General features: G+C 35.2%; 1 protein-coding gene across 11 annotated transcripts in view; it reads right to left on the bottom strand.

Moving 5' to 3' along the window:
- NAALADL2 (N-acetylated alpha-linked acidic dipeptidase like 2) overlaps window positions 1-26,086 on the bottom strand; it is a 466,113-nt gene that overhangs the window by 65,589 nt on the left and 374,438 nt on the right. For all 11 annotated transcript variants that reach the window (XM_051781725.1, XM_051781724.1, XM_051781723.1 and 8 more), the window contains one exon: window positions 10,450-10,596. In XM_051781725.1, the coding sequence (XP_051637685.1) occupies window positions 10,450-10,596 (147 nt within the window). The remainder of the gene's footprint in view (window positions 1-10,449; window positions 10,597-26,086) is intronic.

The raw sequence follows: 26,086 nt of genomic DNA, 5'->3' as shown, positions 1-26,086 counted from the left end.
TGAGAATACAATTTGTTACCTGCCCGCATATACATATATATATATATATACATGCTATGTCTGTTCTATGAGCTATTAACCTGTTTCATTCTTTCTGCCTTTTTGTAATACAACAGCACAAGAACTACGATCACAGCAACCCGAGGGACACACACAAACGTGCAGTGTCTGGCCAGTAAAACACAAAGTAGTCCCTGCACATGTTCAGAATTAACCTGGGAACACTTTCAGTGAGGAAGCTGAAGTCACCTGCGAAGCACAGTACGAAGTTATGCAGTGCCCAAAACTATTACCCAGAAACCCAGGGGCTTACAATTGCATGAGAACTTGTCTGCATTTGTATTCAAAACTTGTGCCAAAAATTTGTCGTAGCATGAAGGAGAAAGCCCCGTCAGGAGAAAAGATAAAGAGAGAGAAGAACAAAAACACCTCTGAAATCTGCACTGCAGGCTCTCAATAATTCCTTCTTCCATTTTACCCTAAGTCAAGCAGTTGGCATATGGTTTCTTGGCAGCAAATAAACAACTGCATTTCTTTGTGAAACAGCTGTTTCACCTCACCTAAGCCGAAAGGCCACCTCTTCTTCATTTTCCTTTTTTTTTTTTTTTCTGCTGGCAGGATGATTGAACCACAGGTTTGACTTCAAGAAGGATAAAAAAAAGGAGTAATAGAAAAGGGTATTTCACAGACTAAAATATGGCTAATCATCAGCTATCTGGAACACTTTTAGTTTGGGAGGGTGCTGCAGACTGAAGCAGATTTACTGAAGAAGGTGGATTATGTAGCATAGAACATAATGAAGCCAAAGTAGGGTTTTCTAATATGTGAGTTAAATTGAATTGATGGAATAATATCAGGCATTAATGTATTGCACATAGGATTTCTCACCAATAAAAGCCCTTAAAGCTGCAAATATATTGCAGGAGAGAGTTCATGCCTCTCCATCTCACTACTAGGCTGACTTTTCCTTTTCTAGAAAATGCTCTAAATATCTAATTAAATATCATCCACCAAAACCAGAAAGGATTATTAAGCGATATTAAAGTTGGTTTTCACTGAAACAAAAGACATAAAATATGTGCTTTACAATTATTTTTATAAAGCAAAGCTTTGCAACTGCCACAGCCTAACACGTATCTTCAAAGTGAGAATGCCCCTACTCTGGAAAATGAGAATGTCAGAAGGAGTTTCTGACAAGAGCCATTTCTTTGGTATTTTCACCATTTCACTTTACTGAAGAACTTTTAGAAAAGAAACAAAAGCAAATCTCTTTTCTGTTTGAATGTTCGGGTAAAGATGTGCAGTGACCTTGTGATGTCACCCAATGCTGGACAAAATGAGCAAGGCCTGCCAAATAAAACTGCACAGAATACAGGAGAGGCAGAATTGGAATCACTGCTGCACAAGTTATCTTATTATTCAACTCAACTGCAGCCAGAAAAACTCAAGCTAACAGTCATCAGACAGGAAAAGAATATAAACACATTTCTCTCATCTCTTTTAATTTACTGTTTTCTTCCTTGTGTTAGTAAGTGAATTGAAATAATCACTGTAAAGCTATAAATTCACAGACCACAGCATAAAGAAAGCAACTTTTCAGATATCAGGATGCTTTCCTGATACTTATTCCTCTGCAGAGTTTTCCCTTGATGCTTTTTAAACTGAAAGCAGAATCAGCAGTTTAGGTAGGAGGAAGCAGCCCGAGCCAGAAATCTGGAACCTCACAGAGAATCTTCCCAAAGTTTCAGAATGTTAGAAATAGGAGGCTCAGCTCAGACTCACTACATCTAAAAGAGAACAGCTTTTCTTGGATGTGTTGTGTGAAGGATGCAAGAATATTTTATGATCAATTGTGAGCATTCAAAATGCAGAAACATGCAGTGCCAGGAAGATCATCCTAACAATGTCCTGCAGTAAGTCATGGACCCCAGTGACAATGTCTTTCACAATCACAAATATTATCAATCACAGTGTTTTTATTTCCTGATTCAACACTTCTTATTTCCACTTTTTATTTTTAGTGCTCAAAAAAATATTTATTACTCCAAATGAAGAAATCCGACCTTAGCTGCCGGACAGATGTTGTGCAGGAGGCTCGGTAAGAATAAAAAGTAGCTTTTGCTAAGAATAATAATGTCTTCAAAGGCAGTATTTATTTACTGAAAGCCTTATCAACTAGTTCTTTAATAAACATGATAAGATATACGAAATATTGCAAATGTAATTTAAGAGCATGAATCATTGATTCAAATCAGAGCTGTTTGATTGTCCAGTGATTTGACTTTTTCCCCCCAAGTATTAAAAGACAAAACTGAGTGTCACACTACTAAGAGCTACTGACACGAAACAAATTTTGATACTTATTCTAGATACTCTGCCAGAAAATTTTAGTTGGTCTATTGAATTTAACCACTCAGAAGGACAATGGTAAAATATTACTGTGAATGCAACATGCCATTTACTTCTCTGAGGAGAACAGATATTTAAGTGGCATCTTTCCTTAGATAATACATATTTCCAGTAACTAGATGCTTCACCAGGCTATCAAACAGAAGCAATTAACTGGTGTCTAAACAAATTTCTCATGTTTTCCCATATCCCACTGACCCTGTTAACTTCCAGGCTGTCTTTCTTCCACTAACTTTCAACAGCCCTCAGTCAGTCCCAAGAAACTGAAGAGCCTATGACAGAATCTGCAAGGACAGAGTTTACAGCAACAACATGTACTTATGCAGTGTGAATGAATGCTAAAGAAGCTGTGTGGTTTTGTTGGCATAAGGCAGGTCTATGCAAACAACTTCCCCCTTCTGGATGCACCATGGAATGTTTGGGACATCAAAGCAGTGGGATTCGTGAGACCAAACAGATTTTTTTGGAACAGAGTAATGCACCCAGTTGATGAGGACGTCATCAGTTTCACTAGCACTGGTGTAATAACAAAGATGCTCTGCCATGAAATTAAGTAGCTAAATATTCATATTATTCAATAAAACAAGTTAAGCAATCAATTGAACATCAAATGTATTTTGTCTTGTAAAACACTGTGTCATTAACCTTAACAATTTCAGCATGTTCTCACTACCAAATTCAACTAAATTAGCATCCAAGTGAACAGATGGACTAATGTATTAATGAATTACTGGTGAGTACTACACTAACCCTTGACTGAACTGCGAAATTAAAAAGCACTAATTTATGCTAAAGACAGAAAAGAGAAAATACATCAGTCAGAAAAGTACAATATGAATAAAAAAACCATTAACTATTGTAAGGACAATATAGTCTATGAGTTAGAAAGACAGCTGTGGTTTGGACCTACCTTAACAGGTAGTCCCAAGGCAATCTACTGGGGACTCTTCAAACTATATTTTGTTATACACTGGCAGTTCACCACTTGTCCGTGAACAAAAAATGAAACCTCTCTCTTCATTTTGACACAACTGACTCCCACTGCTACATCTTGTTGACTGTAAAGTTCTACTACATAGTTAATACATTCTTATCAGCAGCAAATGCAACAGCATCGAATTCTCCAGAGACAGTTCAGAAAAGGAAATCTGGGTTCCCAAGCAAACTGCCATTCTGAGGCTGATACACATTTGCTCCTTTGCAAAGACTTTCTGGTATACTAAGCACACTAGTACTTTGATTCTTTCATAAATGCATGAAACATCTCCTGTAACTCCCTATGGGCAACTATCAGCTGTGTTATTTCCTTAAAAAATTTAACATATACCAGGGAGACAGGAGAAGTAAAAAGAGGGAATGCAGGGAGCTTTGCAGAGCTGTATTTTTAGATGGAAAAGCTACCAAATTGCAGATCATCTTAGCAACACACTGCTGTTATGCAAATTCCCTATTAGTCTACATACAGAAGGAGAAACATGGCTTCTGTTTGGGCTAAGAATCTTCTTGGAATTACAGACTCAAATAACCAGTGCTAATTCTCTTCTAAGGACATTCACACACATGTCCCAAGCCCTGAAGTTCTCTCTTGAGCAGCTAAGGCTGGTAAGCACATTGTGTCTTCCTATATGGTCTACCCTGATCCTTCAGAGAAAATGATGCCATGATCCTTCTAATCGAATTTCTTGATAAATATACTTGGCTCTGATTAATTAATTGGTACTGGGTGACACTTGGTAAAGGAGGACACAAAAAATAACATAAAAAAACAGCAGAACATTTACCAGAAGGGCCTGGTCAGCTGCAGATAATTTAAGCAGTCAGTCAGAAATCTCAAGACTACCTGCCTTGCCATACTCTTTCCTGACTGGATAGGGACTGGAGGACACACCAGTAAGTAAAGGAGAAAATTATCTGCATATGGAGTAACAATGAGATTTATGATGTGATGCAAAATGGTGAGATAACTGCATTAGGAATACAGAGATCCAAAACTTCAGAACATAAAGGTTTGACTTTAAGCACTGGAACTGTTTGACCAGTGAACCACATTAGTAATACAAACCCAGCTCTCAGTAAAGGATATCATAGGTCAGACAACTCAGGTTTGCTTTAGATGTACACACACAGTTACAGGTTGTGCTTGTGGAATTAAAATTATACCACAGCCTTTGCTTCCTTCCACAGTGCCATGTTGATTATATATACAGATGCATATACATACAAAAATAAAGTGTGTCTGTGTGTGGTACGAACATCAGTTTCCCATTCACTTTAAAATGACACAAGGCAGATGCACTGAAGAGCACTCCATGCTATCTAAGCCCTCTCTCTACACTAACATAAGCACATCAAAGAGACAAGAGCAGCATGCAAAGTTCTCTCCATCAAGGACAGTTCCTCCCTTTCTTTTCCTCTAACAAAGGAAACTTGGAAAGCTTTTGATTTCTTTTGAAAGAAGTGCATGATGTGTCAGTCTAAGTATGTAAACATTGAAACCAAGAAACTGCAGTAAGTTTCCCCAAAGAGTGATTAAAAAAAGGAAGAAAAGAGGGCAGGATGGGGGGAAGGGAGGAGGCAGAGGCAGATGACAAAAACAACTGAAAAGCCACATTCACTGAAGAGTTAAGATTTAGTGGCCTCTGCTTTACAAGTGTGGGTGAAAATCACTTTTAAGGGCTCTAATGAAAGTTGAAAGTTACCTTCAGAAAGTTATGCATATTTCAACAGAAATAAAAATCATTATGCATTCTCTCTAAAGAGGATACAATCTCAAACTGTCAAAATTCTAAACTCTTCTACATATATTACATACAAATGCCTTCTATAAAGAAACCTCTTTTCATTTTTCTTCTAAATTAGCTTAGTGGTCCATGGTATTACACTATCTTGGTCTAGTCTGTGAATAATGTGACAGGCAATTTTTATACTTCTTGCCTGTACTTAAGTTTGACTGAAGATACGGAAAACAACTTTTATGGCCTAGGTGTAAAAGTAAATGTTCTGTAAGTCCTGCATACCCAAATGTGGACCTCTGCCATGAAATGTTTCATGCCAAATATGTGTTCATCAATACATAACAACAACAACAAAAAAGGTGTGTTTTTTTTTTTAATAATGTGCATGTGCAGTAATTGGTTTTATTAACAACAAAATGATAATGTTAATGTTGATATAACCTACCACAATATCACAGAGGGGATTTAAGATTCTGTGTTATTAGATAGGAATAATTATGTAATAGGATGCTCCAAGAAGGATGAATATTATGCAGACAGCATAGGAAATCATCTAGCTATAATTTAAAAACCACCTGATTCCTCGTGAAACTGCTGACTGCAATGACACAAAAATGGGTAATAACATCCAATTTCCATCCTGAAAAAGGCTCAAAATACACCTGTACCAGCTTAAGTTTGCAAGTGATTGAATCAGCCTCAAAATACTAAACCGCTCAATGTTGTTTGATTTACAATGATGAAGAAACAATCAAATCTCTAACTGAAACTATGGAAAATCCAGTTTATATTTTCTCTTGCACCCAAACATTAGGCAGCCACAGCAAGGTTCTTTTTCTCAGTCTCTGTGATATACTTATGCTCCAGGACTTCAGCAGCTATGCTATAAACTGTGCTGTGAAAAAAACAACCAAAATAAATTAACTTGCAACTAGGGGGTTGGTTGTTTTCTCATTACACAATACACTTCCAAATATAGAGGTTTTAAAAGCTACTCTTCTCTGTCCCTTCTCATGAAAGAAAAAAGGCAAGTGTTGCCATAGGAATGTTGAATCCAGTAGAGCAAACTACATTTTTAAGGTGCTCCACTGGAAGGACAGAAAATTATAGAGATGATGCTCGTATGAAAAAAAAACCCCGAACAAACAAGGCAAAGCTTAAAGAAATAAGGTAGAGAAATAAAAGCAGTGTAAAGAGGAGTTATGGATAAACTTCTGAAGTATTGAGTCTCTCCAACAAATAAAACTATATAAAACTTTAGCTAGAGACAGGAAACAACAAAAAATTTTCAAGACTATGCTGTTTTTATATAATAAATGCAGTGTAAAAATGAAATGAAGGATTTATGCCAAACAACATTTTAAGACATGGATTCATGTTTCTTTCTCACTCATGTCTCCAGATATAAGAAATTTCATACAAGTTAGGCTGTTACCACAGCCACAGATCTGACTAATGAAACTTTTAGTGCTGTAAAGTTTTGATAATTTTAAATGCTTTTTTTTTTGTATTGTGTCAATCATTCACAAGAGCAGAGTTTAGTCTGCATGAATGTCACTTCATATGGAAGAACACAGTCATCACTCTCACAACTGAAATAAACCATTTAATACTAGAATTTCCGCTAACATGCAAATTTAAAAAATGTCAAAAAACACCAGAGAAGGATAAAAAAAGATGTGTAAGGGAAGAGAAACAACATAAGCTATAAGTGATAGAGCAGTATTTTCTATTACACAGGCACACGATCCATGTATATCCATTCAAAAATAACTAAGATAAATTCAAATGGAAACTGAATACGTGTTCTTCAGATCATACACCACCATACCCAGTGTTTTCAGAGTTATTCCTAATTTAGAATCAGGTAACCAAGAGTTGAGTTTTAGTCATGTAGATGACATGTTTTGTTTACAAAATTGAAACACCACAGGTGAAGAATTTACATCTAAGACACTAAGCAGAGTTGTGAAGAACAGTGATGTGTCCAAACCTGCACTTTTGTCTATCATATGCATATATTTTCTGTCATTATGGAGGATGTGTATGTATTATACCTGTTACATCATTTTTTGGTTTGAAAATACATTGTCATACAAGCATTCAAGAGAAAAGAAATAATCTATATATGGAAAAAAAAATCAGAATTTACTCACTTGCTCCAAGTTTGTTATTACAGATGTATTGATGCTCATATGATTAATTTGATTAATATCCAGCTTTTACTGCAGTACAGAGAGTAATTAGGACAAGACTGTGATCTAAGATCTCTTTTCGTTTATGTTGCTCTTCCTTGTTGATGTAAAGCTAAGTGAATATGTTTCTAATACTATTCTCTGCTGCGGTGAAGACTAATAGAATCATGGCCTTCAGTAATAGCAACTCTGATTTAAAGTCAACATTATGTCTCTCTCTGGAGGCTCTACATAGTCACTAGGATGCAAATGAACCGTTACCTTTAATAGTATGACTCCTCCTGAAAGTAAGAGAATCAGCAGTAGTAGGAAAATCTGATCAGCCTTTCTCCTAAAACATTACAAATCAGAATGTGACCGTCACGCCAGTGCACCAGAGGTTATAAGAAGAGGAAGGCTTTCTTCAGCAACTGCAAGAGAATCCTTGGAAACTGGTGTAATACTATGGTTTTTTCCACTTGAGAAATTCTTCCAAGTTTACTTACTTTGAAACTAAAATGCTGCATATTTCCTGCTAGCGAATAAATGAGCTGCATTTCACTCAGTGCATTTTTATAGCAGTGGTTGAATTCTCAAAATGCACTTTACTGGCTCACAGATGTGACCACGGGCATTTGCCAGGTAGATTTAACCTCCCTGAGGCTGTGGGTCACTGTATTATGCAATTTCAAGCCAGACAGTTTTACTTACTCTTCTGGCCTGAACGTTTCCTCTTACAACTTTTATTTCCTCTTATTTACTCCTCAGGTTCCTGTCAATGAAAGGCTTTTATAACCTTCTCTCTGCAGACCAGTACTGCACTGGCTGCGTAAGAAATGCATTTCTAAAGCTGACCTGCAGCTGCTGCTCTGTAGGCAGGATACAAGCACAGGTCTTCGGGCTTTTTTACTCTAAAAAAGGTTTTTTTGACTGTGGAATAGCATCAGTTTTACGTGACACTGCATGCTGGCTGACAGGTGGGTAAGATAAACAACTAATGTATATTCCAAAGGAAGACCAATTCCTGAGCAGGTCACAGCAGTGGAAAGGAGAGCTAAGCAAACCAACCTGGCAAAATGATAGTCTACAAAAGCATGTCAAAACAGCCCGTTTCTGAAATCTGCTTTCCCCAATCTTGTTCTGCAAGCTGAGGCATAATTTAAAAAAACTGAATGGCTTGGAAACAAACAAACAAAAATCCCTCTCTGCAAACCAACAGATTATTATCAGTCACTAACCTGCATAACAGAAATTCCTAACAATGTTTATTAATATGGCTGTAAACAGAATAATTTATCTGCCTTGTAATATCTCTGTTTGATACAATGAACAGAATCCACAATAAACAATTGCAATAAGCACTAAAAATAAACAAGCTTGTTTGTTGATAGAATACGGGAAAGACACCAAGCCTATCTTCTGGACTGTTAACAATCAGTGCAATAAATAATAAGAATAAATAATCCAAATTTAATAATTTTGAATAACTTCACTTTTAGGAAAAAGGTCCACCCTCTTACCAAGAGAAATTTACACATTTTGCCAAGCAGATTTATTTCTCACATCAAATAGATCTCATGGGGTTAAGGTCTCCTATGGTCTGAGAAGTGCAGCACATCTACTTCAAGGCTGCAGATTACACCTACTAAGTTTATTTCTAGGAAATGATTTTGCAAGGACAAAAGCTGAGTTTTTAACAAAGAACCAAATTTACAGTGTCATGTTTAAGCAAATACAGAAACACTTCCTTTTATGATTTTAATTACATTGCTGAGTCATTCCGTGGGACCAAAAATGCATATTTACAAGGTTAACTGAACACGAAGAATAACTGTGGATTAAAGTAGACAATAGCCAAAGGAACCTTCAATGTTCATATTACAAATGTTGCTGGGAAATACTATTTTGATATACTGAAGTTTGCAGATTCTTTCTCATGCACTATAGATCCTAAATACACAGATCTTGAATGAAAACTACGTGGAGTAGCTGCTAAGTGACAACAAAAATTCACTCTGGACCAAAAGCCTGTCATAAACATTGCACTCATAAGTCTTCCGCCTTCACATTTTCCTTACAGCCTTTGCCTTGTGTTTAATCTGAAATGGAAAACTTTGCCTAATAGGTGCCATGAAGTTTAAAACACAGAAGTCTCCTTATTTATATAAATTCTTGACTTAATCTATTTCAATTTACACAACGACATGACAGCAATGCTCTGTATTTGGCACATCTCTGCTTTGTTTTGCATCTATGAAAGAGAAACATTAGCATGCAGCGTCAGTAAGCATTCCAGTTCAGCCCAGCTTCAGCTTTGTTCCTGAACTTGGAAAGATGTGTGCATATGGAGATGAGTACAGTGCAAAAGAGAAATGAGGACAATATGAAGTCAGCGCATCATTACATTTCCAAGAAAACACACACCTTTTCTCATGCCTGTTTTATCTTGGAATAACTAATACCCCAAGTTTCCTGATCTTCAGCTGACCAACTGAGAGAACATGTGAGTTGTCCAGGGGCAAATAACCTACAGTAGTGAAAGCTGAGGAAGGACAAACTTTCCTAACAGTTTATCTGTGTCCAATTCCCACCCAGTCCCCAAACAGTGTAAAATGCCTCTTCCTTCCACTTACCTTGCAGAGGCTGCTGGACTGAAATAGAACATGGTGTTTTGAAGACTCCAGTCAAGCATACAGATCTTTACCACCAACATTTATACTAGAGAATCGTATTTTGCTCACAATATGAAAATGGATATAAAATTCATTTTGAAGGCTGTATCATCCTACTGCGCAGTAAAAAAATTATGCATCAATACCTGTTTCCTCTATGTTGAAAACAGTCTGAAAAGGTGGGTTAGATAATATGTAACCTATAAAACTATCAGAATTATTAACATTTTTAACATAATAACATAACGTCCTCCAATTTTTATCTGTTTCTTTGAATACCATATCCCTGCAAAACCAGTCCCTTTGAAGCTCTGTGGTAATCCTCTGGAGAACTAAAAAATGCACTTACAGGAGATAACTTTCCACTACTACATGCTTGTCATGTGAGGATATAACCTGAGAAAATATAATTCTATCTCTCTGTTATTTTCAGTTTGTCCATTTTTTATTCGTAGCTACCTCTGAAGTTTTGATGTCCTCGTAAGAAAACTGCGTGGCAGGTACTCCGAGCTGGTTGATGAAATAGTCTGAATCACCCTGTATCTGCACAGAACTAACATTAGATCCTGGACATCTAGTCTTTTCCACACAGTTGAGGCTCTGGCTCTGAAAAAAAACCAAAAAAAAACACAAATCAAAGCTCTACCTATTTGCAACCAGACTCTTGATGACTTGTAGCAGCATCTCATTTACATGGCATTCTTTGGGTTGAAGCATCTTGAACAAAGCAGAGAATGAAGTTTGCTGCAACATGGCTGAGTTTTTCAGAGGAAAAAGAAAGTAATATTTAACTGAGATGTTAGGAGAGGGAAGAGAAGCAGCAAGGAATGTCTCATACTGGCCAGGAGATTAGAGGTCATCATGGTTCCATTTGGAAAAATATTTTGAGGTCTTTAATGGCTACTAAGGAATAAATTCTTTATTCAGTTATAGCATGTTCTGCTACAACAAAAAGCTGAATGAGATGATCATATTCAAGGTATCTATGATCTCTGAAATGCTGACAATGTAAAGAATTTGCTGCAATTGCAGAGTAGGACTTAAGAGAAAAACATAATTAAATGGCTAAAGATATATAGTACACATTTCCTGGGTAAGTTGCTTAAAACAATTCTTGCCAGTGACATCTTCGTATTTCTTTCTCGTTAAGTATTTAATGGTGAAATCTTAGCAACAGAATTGTAATAAATGTAAGATGAGAACTGGAAAATAAGCGCCAGACTGAGTGCTAGATACTAGTGTAGCTTTCAAATATATCAGGTAATTAAACACTTAATAAACAGTAGGCACAAAGGCTTTCAACATCAATTATAGCAAATAAGCTACTTAGCTTGTTAGCTTTTCAAGAATGTTAGGAAGTTGAAGTACTGGGATTATTTGCATTTAGGTAACAGTTTATATAATATAACAACTTCCTCATATCTACCTACTAAATTACTTGCTTGCTCCCAGAACAGTGTAAGATTAGTTCTCCTTTAACATTAGTACAGCAAATTCTGTACATTAAAGTCCTGAGGTTGTCAGGAAAATGTTTTAAGGGTTAGACAGAGACAAATCATAGTATTTTTCCATCTTAAAATTAGCATTAATTACTGCTTCACAGTTTCATTTCAGTGCTATGAAGAATGCAATTGCATATTACCCAGTCTAAATAAGGGCTGCAGATTCTCACAGAAAATTATTTTTAAATACCTTCAAGAAATAGCTTCTATTTCATAAGTATTTTTGAAAGATGGTTATATCACTCCCTTTTTTTTGTTAAACGTTTCTGCTCCTGCCATTCTTACATAAATTCACAGCTGTGCAAGGTCCATCCAAAAAGTTACGACAGAAACAGCAGAAGCCCAAACCATAAACTCATTTCCAAAGATGTTTTTAAATAACCACACCCGTATCTTCTACAATCTTTCCCACTCAAAACCACTGCACAGGACACATCCATCCAAAAAGCCATGCTTATAATTTTATGGATACAAATGTATAGAAGATCCACTGCTCCTTTCAGGAATTTTAAGTGTTTAATGCAGTATAGTGCAGGTTGAATTAGTCTCTCCTCACTTCCTCATACTGCCCAACACAGCTGGTCAAGTTTCATAAATGATGAATAGCCTGTTCTTCCTTTAATGTTTAAATCTTACTGAATTATGTGAAATACAGCTTTTGACGGTTAATTCTGAACATACACCAACCCAGGAACTGAAGAGCACACCAGGAACTGAAGCAGGAGATGTCATCCTTTTCAGAAATCCAAGTCTGACATGCAACCAGCATTCTGCCCCTCAGAAAACACCTTAGCACATTCAATTTCAATCCAATATTTGAATAATTTGATTATTCAAAAAGCATTAAGAATGTTTCTAGAATAAATTGCCAGCTACATGCAGCTAACTCTCTATGGTATAGAGTAGCCAAACTACATTTCTTCAGCTAGTGAGCCTAACAGTAAAAACACACACTAGGCACTATTTAGAGCACTCAGCTGCTCAGGCTGGGCTTCAATCAAGCCACTGGTTAGCCAGTAATCATGGAGTGCTTCATGTCAGTGCAAGGATGCACATGCTATTCATAATTGAATAATTTTATTTCTCTGGAGTTCATTTTGGGTTTTAGCATCATGTTACAGGTTTATATTACAAATTCAAGAAAATGAAGAGTATCATATGGCCCATTAAATACATTTAATTTGGGTTAATGTTCTAAAATAGATCTGACACATCTAAAGTATAATCAAGTGTTACTTCATTGCAGACCTTATTCTACCACTAATTAGAACTAAGCATTCATAGGTGCCTTCTGCTATGATGTTAAAATCCTGGTATAAACAAAAGCTACTATATAAAAAAAATAATTTATTGGCCACTTTGATAGTTCACTTTCCACCTAGAAACAAGTACCAGTCATTTAGATATGTATGCAGCTTTACTGAAAACACCTGAACATTACTTATTGACCCCTAAGGGCAACATGAAGACTTCTAGTGAAATTGTTCTGTACCTCTGCAAAATCAGTCAAAGATAAAATGCATTTAACTCTCAGAAATTTTCCCTAGTTGGGTTTTTCATTATTACCACAGTAAAATGTAAGATGTTCCTTGCACACACACATATTCCGTTGAGAGGACCATCTTGTCACTAGGGAAATAAATTTCCCCAAGAATTAGTGTTTATTTAAAGTCATCAGGGACAAAGAATTTTGCATCATCTTAAATCTTCTGATATTCCTGACAGTACAGGTGATTCTCGACTACATCACCACAGCTCCCAAGGATCACCATCAGCCACTTGGAATTCCCCCAGCACAAAACCACCTGTGTTTTCTTACACAAAAGCACTGCACCTGGAAATTCCAAGACTAAAGTGTTTCTTAGACTGTGCAGGAAGATCATATTGTATTTTCACAAGGAAAATTTGCCTGTTAGATAACCACGTGGTTTAAAAATAATTGCTCTTTGAACAAGCCTGCAGGTTCCTGCAGGACAGAGAAGACCTTTTTCAGCCAGGGGGAAGAGGCAACTGAAAATGGTGACAAGAACAATGCTTTTAAAAGGCCAGGTCAAATTGAGATTAGCCAAGACCCAGTTCTGACATATTCAGATTTCCACTGAACCAAGAAAAAAATCTAACTACACAACACAAGCTGCCAGACATAAAACTCCAGTTTTACTTTTCAAAAAACTGTTAAGTAAATTTTGCCTTTTCATAGTGACTTCCTAACAAAACTGGGAAACTATAATACAGCAGTTATAAAACAAAGCATGGAGAAATACCTATACTGGTGTGAAAAATTTAAATATATTGTTATATATTGTACTGCTTTGCAAATTGACATTTTTTTTTTATTTTATAGCTAGAAAACATGAGACAAGCACAAAGTTGTATTTCTTGTTCCGGGTTTTGGTTTCTGTTAAGCAGCATTTATATTCTTTTAAATAATTATCGTTTTTTAAAGAAATATGACTATCAGTGAAAGGTCTATATAATAAATGCGACTTCACAGGACTAAACAAAATTTTAGATGCAAAATTTACATCAAACTGGTAATAAATACAAAGGTAAGGTAGTAAAAAATTATATAGTCTAAATTTAATTTTGTATCCTGGACTTTTTCTACATTTATCTACTGACAGTCTCTCTCTGATTCCTGATGCTTGTTATACAATTCTGAATTACATTTATCCTTCCTATACCTAAATTGAAGTCATATGCCTCATTAACTCAGATGTACCTGTTGCCAACACCCAGGACAAACTGCTAGGAATTTTAATGGCTTTTTTAAGAAAGGTAAAAATCAAGCAGGTATGCTCTCATTTGATAAGAGAACTTCACAATAATCAAATATTTAAAGCTAAAATTACATAGCACGAATTATATAAGTGGCAAGACTGCAATTGGAATGGCATCAGCAGTTCCAAACATCTCAGTACCTCAAAAATATAGAATTATAAGATTTAATAAAAATAATCAAGAAACTATTGAACATAGCTGTGGTAGCTGTATTTCTCCAAAGATTTCACTTACTCCAGACTTCCATACTCATCAACCAGAAAATACTTCATTACAACTTCTTCCACATTTTCTCATCAGCACAGATAAAGGCAAACTCTCCAACATCTCAGGTGAAATGACTAAATTTAAAGACTGAATTTCCCTGACCACAGGCTCAGCCTCAATATTCAGTGAACTACTTTTACTGATAATAAATTTCAGAAAACAGCTTAAGATTGTATTCCATTACAATGGGCCCAGCAAAGAAAATACTATATTAACAGAGGGAACCTGTCCCCACACCCAACTCTGAACATACTGAACATTTTGGATGCTTTTTTCCTCTAGAGCTTATATTTTTAAAACTAGTTTTCAATATAAACAATTTTTGAGCATGGAATGGTTGCATTTGTAAGTAAACGATGTTGTCAAACTATTTCTGGATTATGTAAAAAGTTGTACTTTCCTGGACTTAATAGTGTTCATACTTTTTCTTCCTGTTAATCAGTAGCAGGAACACTGGTCAGTGTTAGTTGTCACATAAATAATGAGATACTGTGAAACCTAGGCTTAACAAAATGCAAATAATTGGTTTTAGTAGAAAACACTAATACTTTGGGACTTGATAAGAACTGCTTGACTTCCCAAATGTTTTGTGCTGTAGTAATGTTTGTTGCCAATTTAAAAACACTGTTTAAGTGGGTAAAAGGATTAGGATTTGACAATAAGACCTCATTTTCAAAGGGGTTATATTTTGTACTCCATGTAAATAGCTGTGGCTTGTAAATCATTTTAAATGCCTAAAGGCATTCTCATTTTATAATACATAGAGTTAGAAATACTGTGAACCCATTTCAGTGTAGTCTAACTCTGTGGTGATCATTTTTGGGATGCATCATTCAGACCCTCCAAATGGATATTAAATAATTCATGCCAGTGAGATTACAGTCTTGCTTCTCCATAGCCCACAGGGAAAAAAAAAAAGTTACTCATCAATCTAAATGGGACAGATATGTACATTCACTCTGTTATTTGAAGAATTATATCATATTTCAGGATCTCATAAGTGTCCCAAGCAAGACAGTCATTGGGAGGTTGGATGTCAAATGAATATGCAGAAATATATTGTTCACATTGGTCTTCAATACAGTAGCACAAAAAGAAAAAATCAGGAGAGAAAGCTTCCACTATAAACTTTCCAATAAAAATGAGTTGAGGCTCAGTTTGCAAAGTAAACCACGAAAATAAATGTATGGAGTTTTAATGACCAACACTCCCCCAGCAGTGTGCACAGCACACACCTGCAGAAGCTGTTTCTCACTCAGTTGACCAGATGGCTGAAGCTACCCCAGCACTCTGAACTAGTTTTAAAAAACATCACAAAAACAAACCACACACAGAACAAAATCTGCACTAGCACAGCAGCACCTAATGTTAGAAATTAGGTCTAGAGTTGGGTGTAATACTGATACTACAGTTTGTAACTACTGTAATTTACATTTCCCCAAACTATCAGCATTTCTATGTCACATTTTCTCTTTCTAAACTACACAGAACTCAGGACCTGTGGCACTTCTACCAGAAATGTTTCCTAGCACTACTTCCCAAACAACTGCACTTGCCAAAGTGCAAATCAGCTCAGCAAAGACACCCTCATGAACCTTATCATAAAGCTGACCCAGAAAAGCAGATGCATCAGCTCTGCACAGAAGGTCAACCTGCCACCCTTTCCCCATGCAGAGGTTTGTTTCACTGTGCTGAGAGCTACAATCTGCTATTTATGAACACAACAGAAACTAAAGTGGTTTACCAGAAAAAGAAAATGAAAATTCATGCCACATATTCTCTACCCCACCACACACACTGCCAATATCCAATACTATGTCAGCTCTTTTAAGGAACCCAAGAATCCTACTGCATCATCCTGCATGTCTCCAGCGATGCCCACAGAGGCAGGATAGACCCATAACAACACATTGTCCAAGAAGGGACACATATATAAATAAACATGGTATAACCAGTGCGATGGTCAGGCTTTTAAAGTGGGGGAGAAATTTGTGGACAAAATCTCTAGTTTTATTACTCTAATCAAAGACCAGAGTAAGTTCAATTTTAATAGACACAAATGAAGAAACTTTTTTTGGCAGGGCACACTGAAAATCAGATGTAATACTCTGGAGGAACTCTCTTGATACGTTGGTAAACTATTGCAAATCTTCCCTCATGGCAGCAGCCTGGAACATGGCCAAAGGAATTTACTGCTGACAAAGTTTTACCTTGCCCCAAAATCTCTGCTCTGACACTTAAACTTCTCAATAGCAACTATGCATGAACAAATCACTCCCTTCCCAGTCACACACAAAAAACATTTTTCATTCTTTGAAATGGAAAGTCACTCCCATTAGTCCATACAGAGCATGAAGGTCAATAAACTACCATCATATTTTTCATATAAAAACCCTCTTCTGGACTTCAGTGGGACTGAGCAAATGGTATAATAACAGTACTTGCACTTAAGATATTGAGTATCTGTATAAATTGAATTTTTCAGAAAGATCATCACAAAGCAGATTTATTGAAGTGTGTCAGCACCACAAATTCAGATCTCCAGGCTCCACTGGGAGATAAATTAAATGATCCAAAAGATGTTAAATGATTTTATTTTCTACAGCAGTAGGACAAATGGACCACTGTAAACCCTTACTTAGGTGCTGTAAAACTCTTTCCCTGACTGGATTCTTCCAGCTTTTATCTACTTACACCATAAGTAAGTGTCCTTGGTATTGCCTCTGTACTGGACAGGAAAACAACAACAGTCAGGAAAGGATGAGAGACAATGCTAGAGGAGGGAAAGCCAGATGGTCAAATGACTCTTTCTGGTTTCCACAGAAGTCCACTTGGCCTTGGTTCCAAGAAGTATGAAATATTAACACTTTGGAAAAAACTAATAAAATAAAATGTTATTTTAGCCAGATACATGAATCCGATCTAGTCCAAGGAACTTGGAAAAGATTTTCTACAAAACACACAGGAGTCAACTACTACCCAAAACTCATCATACACCCAAATGATGTGTTCCCATTGCACCCTGAAAATTAACACCTCAGATATTTCCAAACCCGAACTATAGTATTGAACAGGGATATTGTAATTTCTATGTACTGTCAAGTACCAGAGGACTAAAAGCACATTTAAATTTTGTTAAGAAACTGTGGGGATTTACTGTTAACAACATTTCAGGGATATGTCAGCACTTTTTCATAAGAAGCATGCAAAAGCCAGAAAGGTTGATAATATACTTTATTTCAGAACTGATTAGTTCAGAGCTGTAAGACAGAAAACTGATAGCTTTTAACTACTGCACAATATAATCTTAGAAAAATATAACATTATATGCCAGGTTTAATCCTCCAGATTCTGATCTTCAAAAGTTAATTTTGATGCAATAAAACGAAACTTTCTGAAACAATGCACACATGGTATGTAACAGAGAAATGTTTGCACTGCACACATTGAGAAAACAAATTGACAAATCCAGTAAAGTGCAACTTAAAGCTATTTACTCTGATCAGGTAAGGAAGACTAATGAAGGTTACATAAATCTGTTTTTCGGAATAGTAAATAATATGGCATCTACATGAACTTTTAAAGGTACAGATTCCAGTGAGTAATGTGGAAAAGCTTTACTTCACAGTCCAGGATATTTTAATGGACTGAAGCTACTGAATCACGTAACATGAGCTTATTTTTCTTCAATATTAAATCTTTCTCTGTGCCCTCCACCTTCCACAGTTTTCATCTCTGGCCTCGCTGCTGTAATTGCATATGCAAATAATTTTATGGATAGGAACAGTTTCCCTAAGCTCAGAAGTATTATTCACAGATACAAAATCAAGTGTGCATGGAACAAACACACACACACACACACACACACTCTTATTTTCAAATTATAAACAGACTTGAAGTTCCAGGACATGATATTCATTGTACTGGTTGTTGATATAGTTAGTACTGTTATTAGAAATCACATGTAAAAACACAGATATATTTAATAGTATCCCTTCTGCAGCAATTGAGAGTTGGGGGTCTGAAGAAAAACACAACATTTATATTGTCTACCTTATCCTTTTCTTTTAAAAAAAGGAATGTTTTTATACTGAGATCAGTTGTTTTCATGTGAGTAGGAAGTTTCTACCCAATAAATAATGAAACTGTAGACTAGTACTGAATCTAGTGCTTTAATCTGAAAAATGTTGGTAGGAAAATCAGCATTCCATGATGATTCTCCATCAGCATGTAACACCTTTGAAGATCTATCAGTCAGTTTGTGTAAACTGGAAATCCATGTGATTAACAACTGCCCTAAGGCACTGTTTTTATTGTGATTTCCTGAATACCATACAAAATGTTCCATAAAAGTCTGTGGTGTTACCTTTATAAAATAAACATGGAATCCCTTCAAAAGATTAAAAATAAGTTTCATGACACGGAGATGCGTTCTGTGAAAAAATTCTGACTCTCCTTATAAATCCTATTTAAATCAATTATTGCTTTATCTCAAGTTATTATTAACATTAATCAATCTACAGTTACACAGGTCATTACAATTCTCCTTTGTAAAGCTGATTCAACTCCAGCACTCCTTTAGTTCCTGGAACATCCTTAGTCTCCACATTTCAGAGCATGTAGCTCATTTAGCCCATGGTTCAGTTTGGATGCTCTGGGTTCTGTTGCCTTAGGGGATCTAGAGACTTTACAGCACAATTAATTCAAGTTTTTTCTTCAGTTCCCTGACAGGATGCCACAGCTCTTTAATAACTTCCAATTACTGACTTTGTGTAAACTTAAAAACTTAATGTTTATTTAGCAAGACTGACAAAAGTACCCATATTTTCTCCTCTAATTTTTACGATTTTCCATTTCCATTTCCATCTGAAAAATGCTAGTCATGTGGTAAAAACTGATCTGAAATTCAGCTTATTTTTAAAAAGATCTAAGGAGAATCAAAAGGAAAGTGAGGTTTACATAGGGGTTTACATAGGGGTGAGAATTAAAAAATATTTTACAAAAGAAATTGAGATGAAAAGAGAGAGGGTATTTGGATAGACATGCTGTCCTTGGATAGATTAAGCTGTTTATTAAAATATCTCTGGTTCCAGGTTCACTGTGCAGCTACTTTGGTTTACAAAGATATATTCCAAATAACCTTTGCTCTGAAGGGGATAACCATGCAAGATGCCATTTTTAACAGCAATACAGGCATACAACAAACAAAAGTGAAATACTTATTTCTGTGGTTTGGGGTTTTTTGCTGATAAGGTTCACTGTAGAGTGACTTTGACTTCACATATACACTTCTGATGTTTTAGCTCAGTGTAAAAAATTAGTTGAAGTGTGATGTGACTCAAGTGATAATCTTTGGCAAAACCAGGATTTCACAGAGATTTCACTTGCATGTCTGAAACACATCAGTTAATTTCAAACACTGAATTTCACACTAACTTTGAGGAAGATACATCAATTTTCTGAAGCTGATATTCAGTGTACAAAGTGTATAATTTTCTTTTGTGTATAATGATAACTTTTGCTCAATATGTAAAAAGGTGGTTGTAAAAAAGAACAAAATTGCTCATGGAAGAAAAGGAAAAGAAACATTCCTCTCTAACTGTGACGACTTCAATAAATGACAAAAATAATTCCAAGTACCACTGTGATAAAAATCAAGCACAGATCGTTTGAGAAAGTTTTATAATATTGTAGACTGGAAGTTGAAAAACATCTGAGAGTCTTATTTTTGCAGTAGAGTAAGAGGTTGGATCAAGTGATCGCTTGAAGTCCTTACAAGTCCTGGTTTTGTATCATCAAAAGTGCTTTACATATTCATTTTGTATGTACATTCTACTTCATCACACCATATATTTTGAATCTGTAAAATAAAATTCTCATTTCCTTTACAGAAAAGGAAAAAAACCAACAAAACCCCTCCCAAAAATCAAGTAAACCACACATTTGTTTCATTTATAACAATGATTCATTAATTTACAGGGAGAAAAAGACTTTATGTGATTTTTCCCCCTGCCAATTCCGCACAGCCCCCAAGAAGTACCTACTGCAATATAATTGGTTCCCAAGCACCCTCGATTCTGAACATTCAATTCCATTTTAGCTGTGCAGGCCACACTTTTAAAAAGCTTACTTGAATGCATTTTGTAAATAAGATTTATGATACATTTGTGGTGGTTGGAGTTATTTAGATATTTTGAGTGACAACTGCAAATAACTACCTCTACTTGTTTCAATTAAAAATCTAATCATTACACAAAGCTTGATGAGCAGACCAAATGCTTCAAACAAAATGCAAACAATAAAATACAGCATACAAGTTTGTTTTTTTTTAAATAATGAATTTAAGATCAAATAAGATGTTCTGTAATTAGCATGAAAACCAGCAATTTCTAAAACATCACAGTATGGAGTTCAGGTACACTAGATACCTTCCATATAACATTATATCCTCTTTTGTTCATGAGTTATTACTTGGTAGACTTCAGCTTTATATCTTAGAGTTAAAATGACCTTGAACAAATGTTCCTCTCATCCTAGTCCCAACTTGAATGGGTAAAACAACTTGAAGTATTTTTGTATGTTGCCTAGTAGACTACATTCCTACTTTTCTACTGAATTTCAACCTCCTTAATTTTTTGAAGAAAGCATGACATAAAAATTTGCTAAACTTACAAGAGTTTATAAAAAACACCTGACCATTTCATGACAGAAACTTTAAAAGCCTTTTGAGTATTACTGAGATTTCAGAACAGATACTTATTAAATAACTACCAGTGGTAGAAAATGTGAATAAATTAAAGGTAAATTTCCATAAAAGTTTAGATATATTTTTGGATTTCAGATTGCATTTAACAAAATTAATAGGTCACCTTGAAACTTTTAGTTAGCCAGAATGCAGCAAATCTCATCCTTGACTGTCACATACACAAGTAATGTATGAAACAACAGAAGATCATCTACATCTCTACTCATACAAACCCACAAGTTGTTTATTAATCCTAATACTAAATTCTGTTTTTCTTTCCCATTTAGACACAGAATGCAATGATTTCCTAGGGGTGCTCAAAAGCCTATGGAAAAAAAAAATCAATAGTAATAAGTTAAAACTTGATCTGCAGCTTTTTAAAAATCTTTACAACTAAAATTAAAAGTGATCATTTTCATGTCAGAGAAAAAAATAAGCATGTTAAAACTGAGAGAAAGCTAGTTTCCAGCTTGGGGTTTTTTTTGGCGTTATTTTTAGAAGATTTCCTTCTAGTGCCAAATTACCTATTGAAGGTAGAACATTCAGCCTTCTTCAAGTAATTATGCAATAATATATCTAATCAAGACGAGGATGACCTGATACAAAGTAGAGATGTTAGCAGCTCTCCTAAATGTTGGAAGGCTCTTCTAGAAAGAAAACTTTAGCATTAAAGTCTGAAAATAGAAGGCTACAAAAGAGGTTTTGAAATATCTTTCAAGGCTGTCAAGAGACAAAGGTTTGAACTGTATGACCTTTTAGCTGCCAAAAGAAAGCAGTTTGCAGAACCTTCAAGAAAACTATTTCCTGCATTTTGGCTTTTCCTGACATCAGAGATTATCTGCTGTAAAATTTTGCTCTGTTATATTCAGTGAAGTCCCATTCTGTGTGCACTTCAAGACAGGAATAGTGATACCATGGGAATTGTGGCTCTTTGATGCAATAAATCAAAATGCATCTCAACTACATTACTGATTAAAACCTTCCGAATAATTTAGAAAATACAGAGGTTTATCATGTATATTTGATTGGCTTGAAATTACATTTGAAATTTCATGATAATTCCCATTCCCAGTTTATGGTGCCCTGAAAACCTCCCTTCTAGCCCTGTGGTTTTTTTAGACTGGACAAGACACCATCACCAGAATATGCTGGTGGTGAACAGATGAGCAGGGTATGAAGAATGAACATACCAGGAAACACCCAGAATTGTTCAAGTTGATGCTTGTGATTATTCAAACTATGACTGCTTTAAATGGACATAGAATGATTTTCCTCACGTCTGGTTTTGAAGAATTCATTAAAGCAATTCGCTAGTAAGATCTTGCTAAGAAAGATAGCTAAACTTAAATGTTAAGGGTTTTTTTCCTTTGGATGACTGACACTGAAAGGGTCAGGCATTTGTAAATGGGATACAGGGAGTGGCTTTTTTTTTTCTTCCCAAATTTGGGTATTTATTAAATAGTTAGGCCTAAAGAATAGATACAGAAATTCAATTAATAGCCTTAAAGGAATCAGGTTTTTGTTTTCACATGTAGGAAGTTTAACTGCACCAACAACGAAATTCAAGGGATATTCTGGGTGACATATTTATGTAACCAAAACATAATCACCATAATTTAAGGCAATTTCTAAACCTGAATACTAGAACACACATAGAGTCCTCCATTCATGCATGAATAGGGTCCATGCTGGAAAGAACTTCCAACTTTAAAATCTATCAGCATGGGCAGGAATTCTATACTGTTCTCTACACCCATTTCCCAGGGGGCTTGGGTCAACATTTTCACCTCAGTTATTGGTTTAGCATCCTGCAGAGGTATTTTTACTCTTCCTGGGAGAAATAATTTAACGGAACAAAAAATAAACCACATTCCCAGGTTTCTACAAATCTCTTGTTCTTCCTGTTCCTCTGACTTCTCAGTATGTGACCTGGTTAGGGCCATATGAAATATCATACATTTTTGAAAAAGAAAATACTGGTCATTCATTTAAAGTCACAGTCCTTCATAAAATAAATGCCTTCACTTATTTTATCAATCAGAGCTAAAGGCATCCTGAGATAGATTGAGCAATGGTGTGTTAAAGAGTACTTTAAAGCTTCCCTTTCTGAGAACATGAGGTGGGCAGACTCAGAAAGGCTGTATCTGATACTTTTGGCAAGGTTAAATATCTATCACTCTACTTAAAATACATCACCTTTTTTATTTATGACAAACAAATGGTCTGCTTTCATCACCTAGATGCATTTTTTTTCAACATCGATCTGAAAACTAGGAAGTGTGTTGTGCTGCACAAAATTCTGATTATTTTCCTGTCACATGTAGAAGTAAAGCACACGGCTGCAACTGTTGTGAGTCAAAGGACATAATGCAGCCTTAAGTCTCATTTAATGTTATAGTAATGTCTTATCAATTCTGATTTAAAGGTGCTTTCTTTTTTTCTGGTTATTTTACCATACACTTCACTTTAACACATGCATTTTTTTCCCATGCATTGTTTGTGTAGTACAGCTTATAGCTATTAAGTCAATTTAATTTCATTTGGGAACATACTTAATAATGATGAGAAAAGCAGCAAGAGAAACTTTTCAATGATTTGTCTTTATGTAGAAAATTTAAAATATCCAAGGCTCTCAATCTCTCTTCTTTTGTAAGAACTAGAAGTTTACTTTTAAACTCCCTACATGAAAGGCTTTTCTATCACTACAAAAACGTCTTTCCATTAACATGAAAAAGTCAGTTATGAGGGGAAATAATGAAGATGAAATTAAACAAAGGAATGTTTAGACTGAACTGAAGTTAACTTTTCTAATACTGTAGTCTGGCTAAAGTCTCTGGAAGGAAAAAACAATTCCCTTACATAGTACAGTTCATTATATTAGACAGTTTTAAGTAGATTCAAAAACAGAAACCTAGAACCAAAATCCATTTTGCAGCAGGAAACGAATTATTGAAATCTTCCCTAATCCAGTGCTACATTTAAAGATAATAAAATGTTCAGATTTATTCAGTTTCATCCACAACGGCTATCAAAGTAGACATTTACATTTCTAAAAAAGAAAATGAAAATATACATCATTTATACCTTTAGCAGAAATCTATGTTGTAAAGACAGGGAAGGACATGGAAGCAGAAAGCTTGATTCATTAGAAACAACGGACTTTTTGCAGATCGCCACAAAGATCACAGCATGAAAACTGGTCCAGTTGCATTATTCCTCACTAACAAACTTTCTTCCCCATGTTTAATAGCATTTTCATAAAACCAAAATTTCTGAATAAGTTTAAATGATTACTCACTGAATCAGCATTTATCAAAATTATTTGATTTGGAAGAAGAGAGAAAAAATATGTAACAGTGGACAAAGCAACATTTTATCAAAAGAAAAAAACAGATAGGAGCTGCAAAGAACCTGCTGAAAATCAAATCCACCATTAAATGAAACTTTTCACACTGGAGAAGCAGCATCTTAATTAATTTAATAAAGCTGGCAATGAAGTATTGTCTATATTAACAGCATCATTTTAACACAGTTATGAATTCCTGCGACAGGAGTTCACAGCTCTGATTCTCAAGAGGTTTTTTTTTTGGTTTTCAACACAAATATAAAAAATGACACCAGCAATAAAATATAACACTAAAAGGGATAATAGGTAAAGACTGAAAACTCATGGGAAAGATGTAATCTTCTGTAATAAGACATACAACAAGCAATTCAAATAGTAAGGTTTTTTTTTTTTTTTTTTATAATTACTGATATATGATGCCAGGAGATCCATTATTAATGCTGGCAGTATAAAAAAATAAATGAGAAACACACAGAAGTTGGAAGAAAAGAATCAGTGCTGACATTAATATAAGTTTTGATTTTTTTTTAAATCAAGAAATAATGATAGTAGCGAGCATCTATACAAGACTTTAACTTTGGTTCTACTTCATAAAGAAAAAAGAGTTTTCTGTCAATAACACCACCTTTAAACGTAAAGATGTTTTATGACTTTTAGTCCTTTAGTAGACACAAACACTGATAAAGAGCATGGAACAATACTTGGCAAAGTCATTTTTAATGATCAACTAATTCATCAATAGATTTAAATCACTCTTTTCCTTTAGTAGACAAGAGCACTAAGGTTTGTTGGGCACTGCAGTAATAACAGAGCCAGAGTATGGTCACATAATCAGTGAAAAGACAACAGAAATGAATTCATGTTTCATAATAACTTTTTTACTTGGGAAATGCTAATTATAGAAAAAATCATAAATGGCATTATTTACAGAGAATGAATACCAGCATCAAACAAACCCAATTTACCAATGACACTGCCAACAAATGGTGATTCACCAACTGAGCAAGTGAATTAACAATCATTTTCCTTACAAAATAACAGTAGACAAAAATATAACTTGGCAGTATTTCCCTCTTGTTAATGTGGACATTAATTAGAATAGTTATATAAAAAAGATTTGAATTAAATATGTCAAGGTCTCAGAACTGTTTGAATTCCTCTTTGCTTAATTAATCCAAATATTTAAATTAGCTTCTCCATGTAATTTGGTGTTTCAACCAGAATCCCACTGAATCCCACAGATAGGCATATAAAATTATTATTTGCAGACTGCTTATGTAGCTCCCTTTTGAAACCTGCTGCTAATATGAAGATGTAATCCCTTTGTACAAAACATCTTTAAGAAACATAGTCTCTGTTAATTAGTCAAGCATTTATCCTATTCTCTAACTGGCCACCAGATCTCACATGTAGACAACTTATTAGGTTTGTGACTCTTCTTTTCATAGCTAAGTC

This window comes from Manacus candei, unplaced genomic scaffold (genome assembly GCF_025592945.1).
Source record: "Manacus candei isolate 608988 ecotype Guabito, Panama unplaced genomic scaffold, ASM2559294v1 h1tg000015l, whole genome shotgun sequence".
In the NCBI taxonomy this organism is placed as follows: Eukaryota; Metazoa; Chordata; class Aves; order Passeriformes; family Pipridae; genus Manacus; species Manacus candei.
The sequence above is the reverse complement of the archived record's forward strand: the minus strand, read 5'-3'. Positions and strand labels throughout refer to the sequence as shown.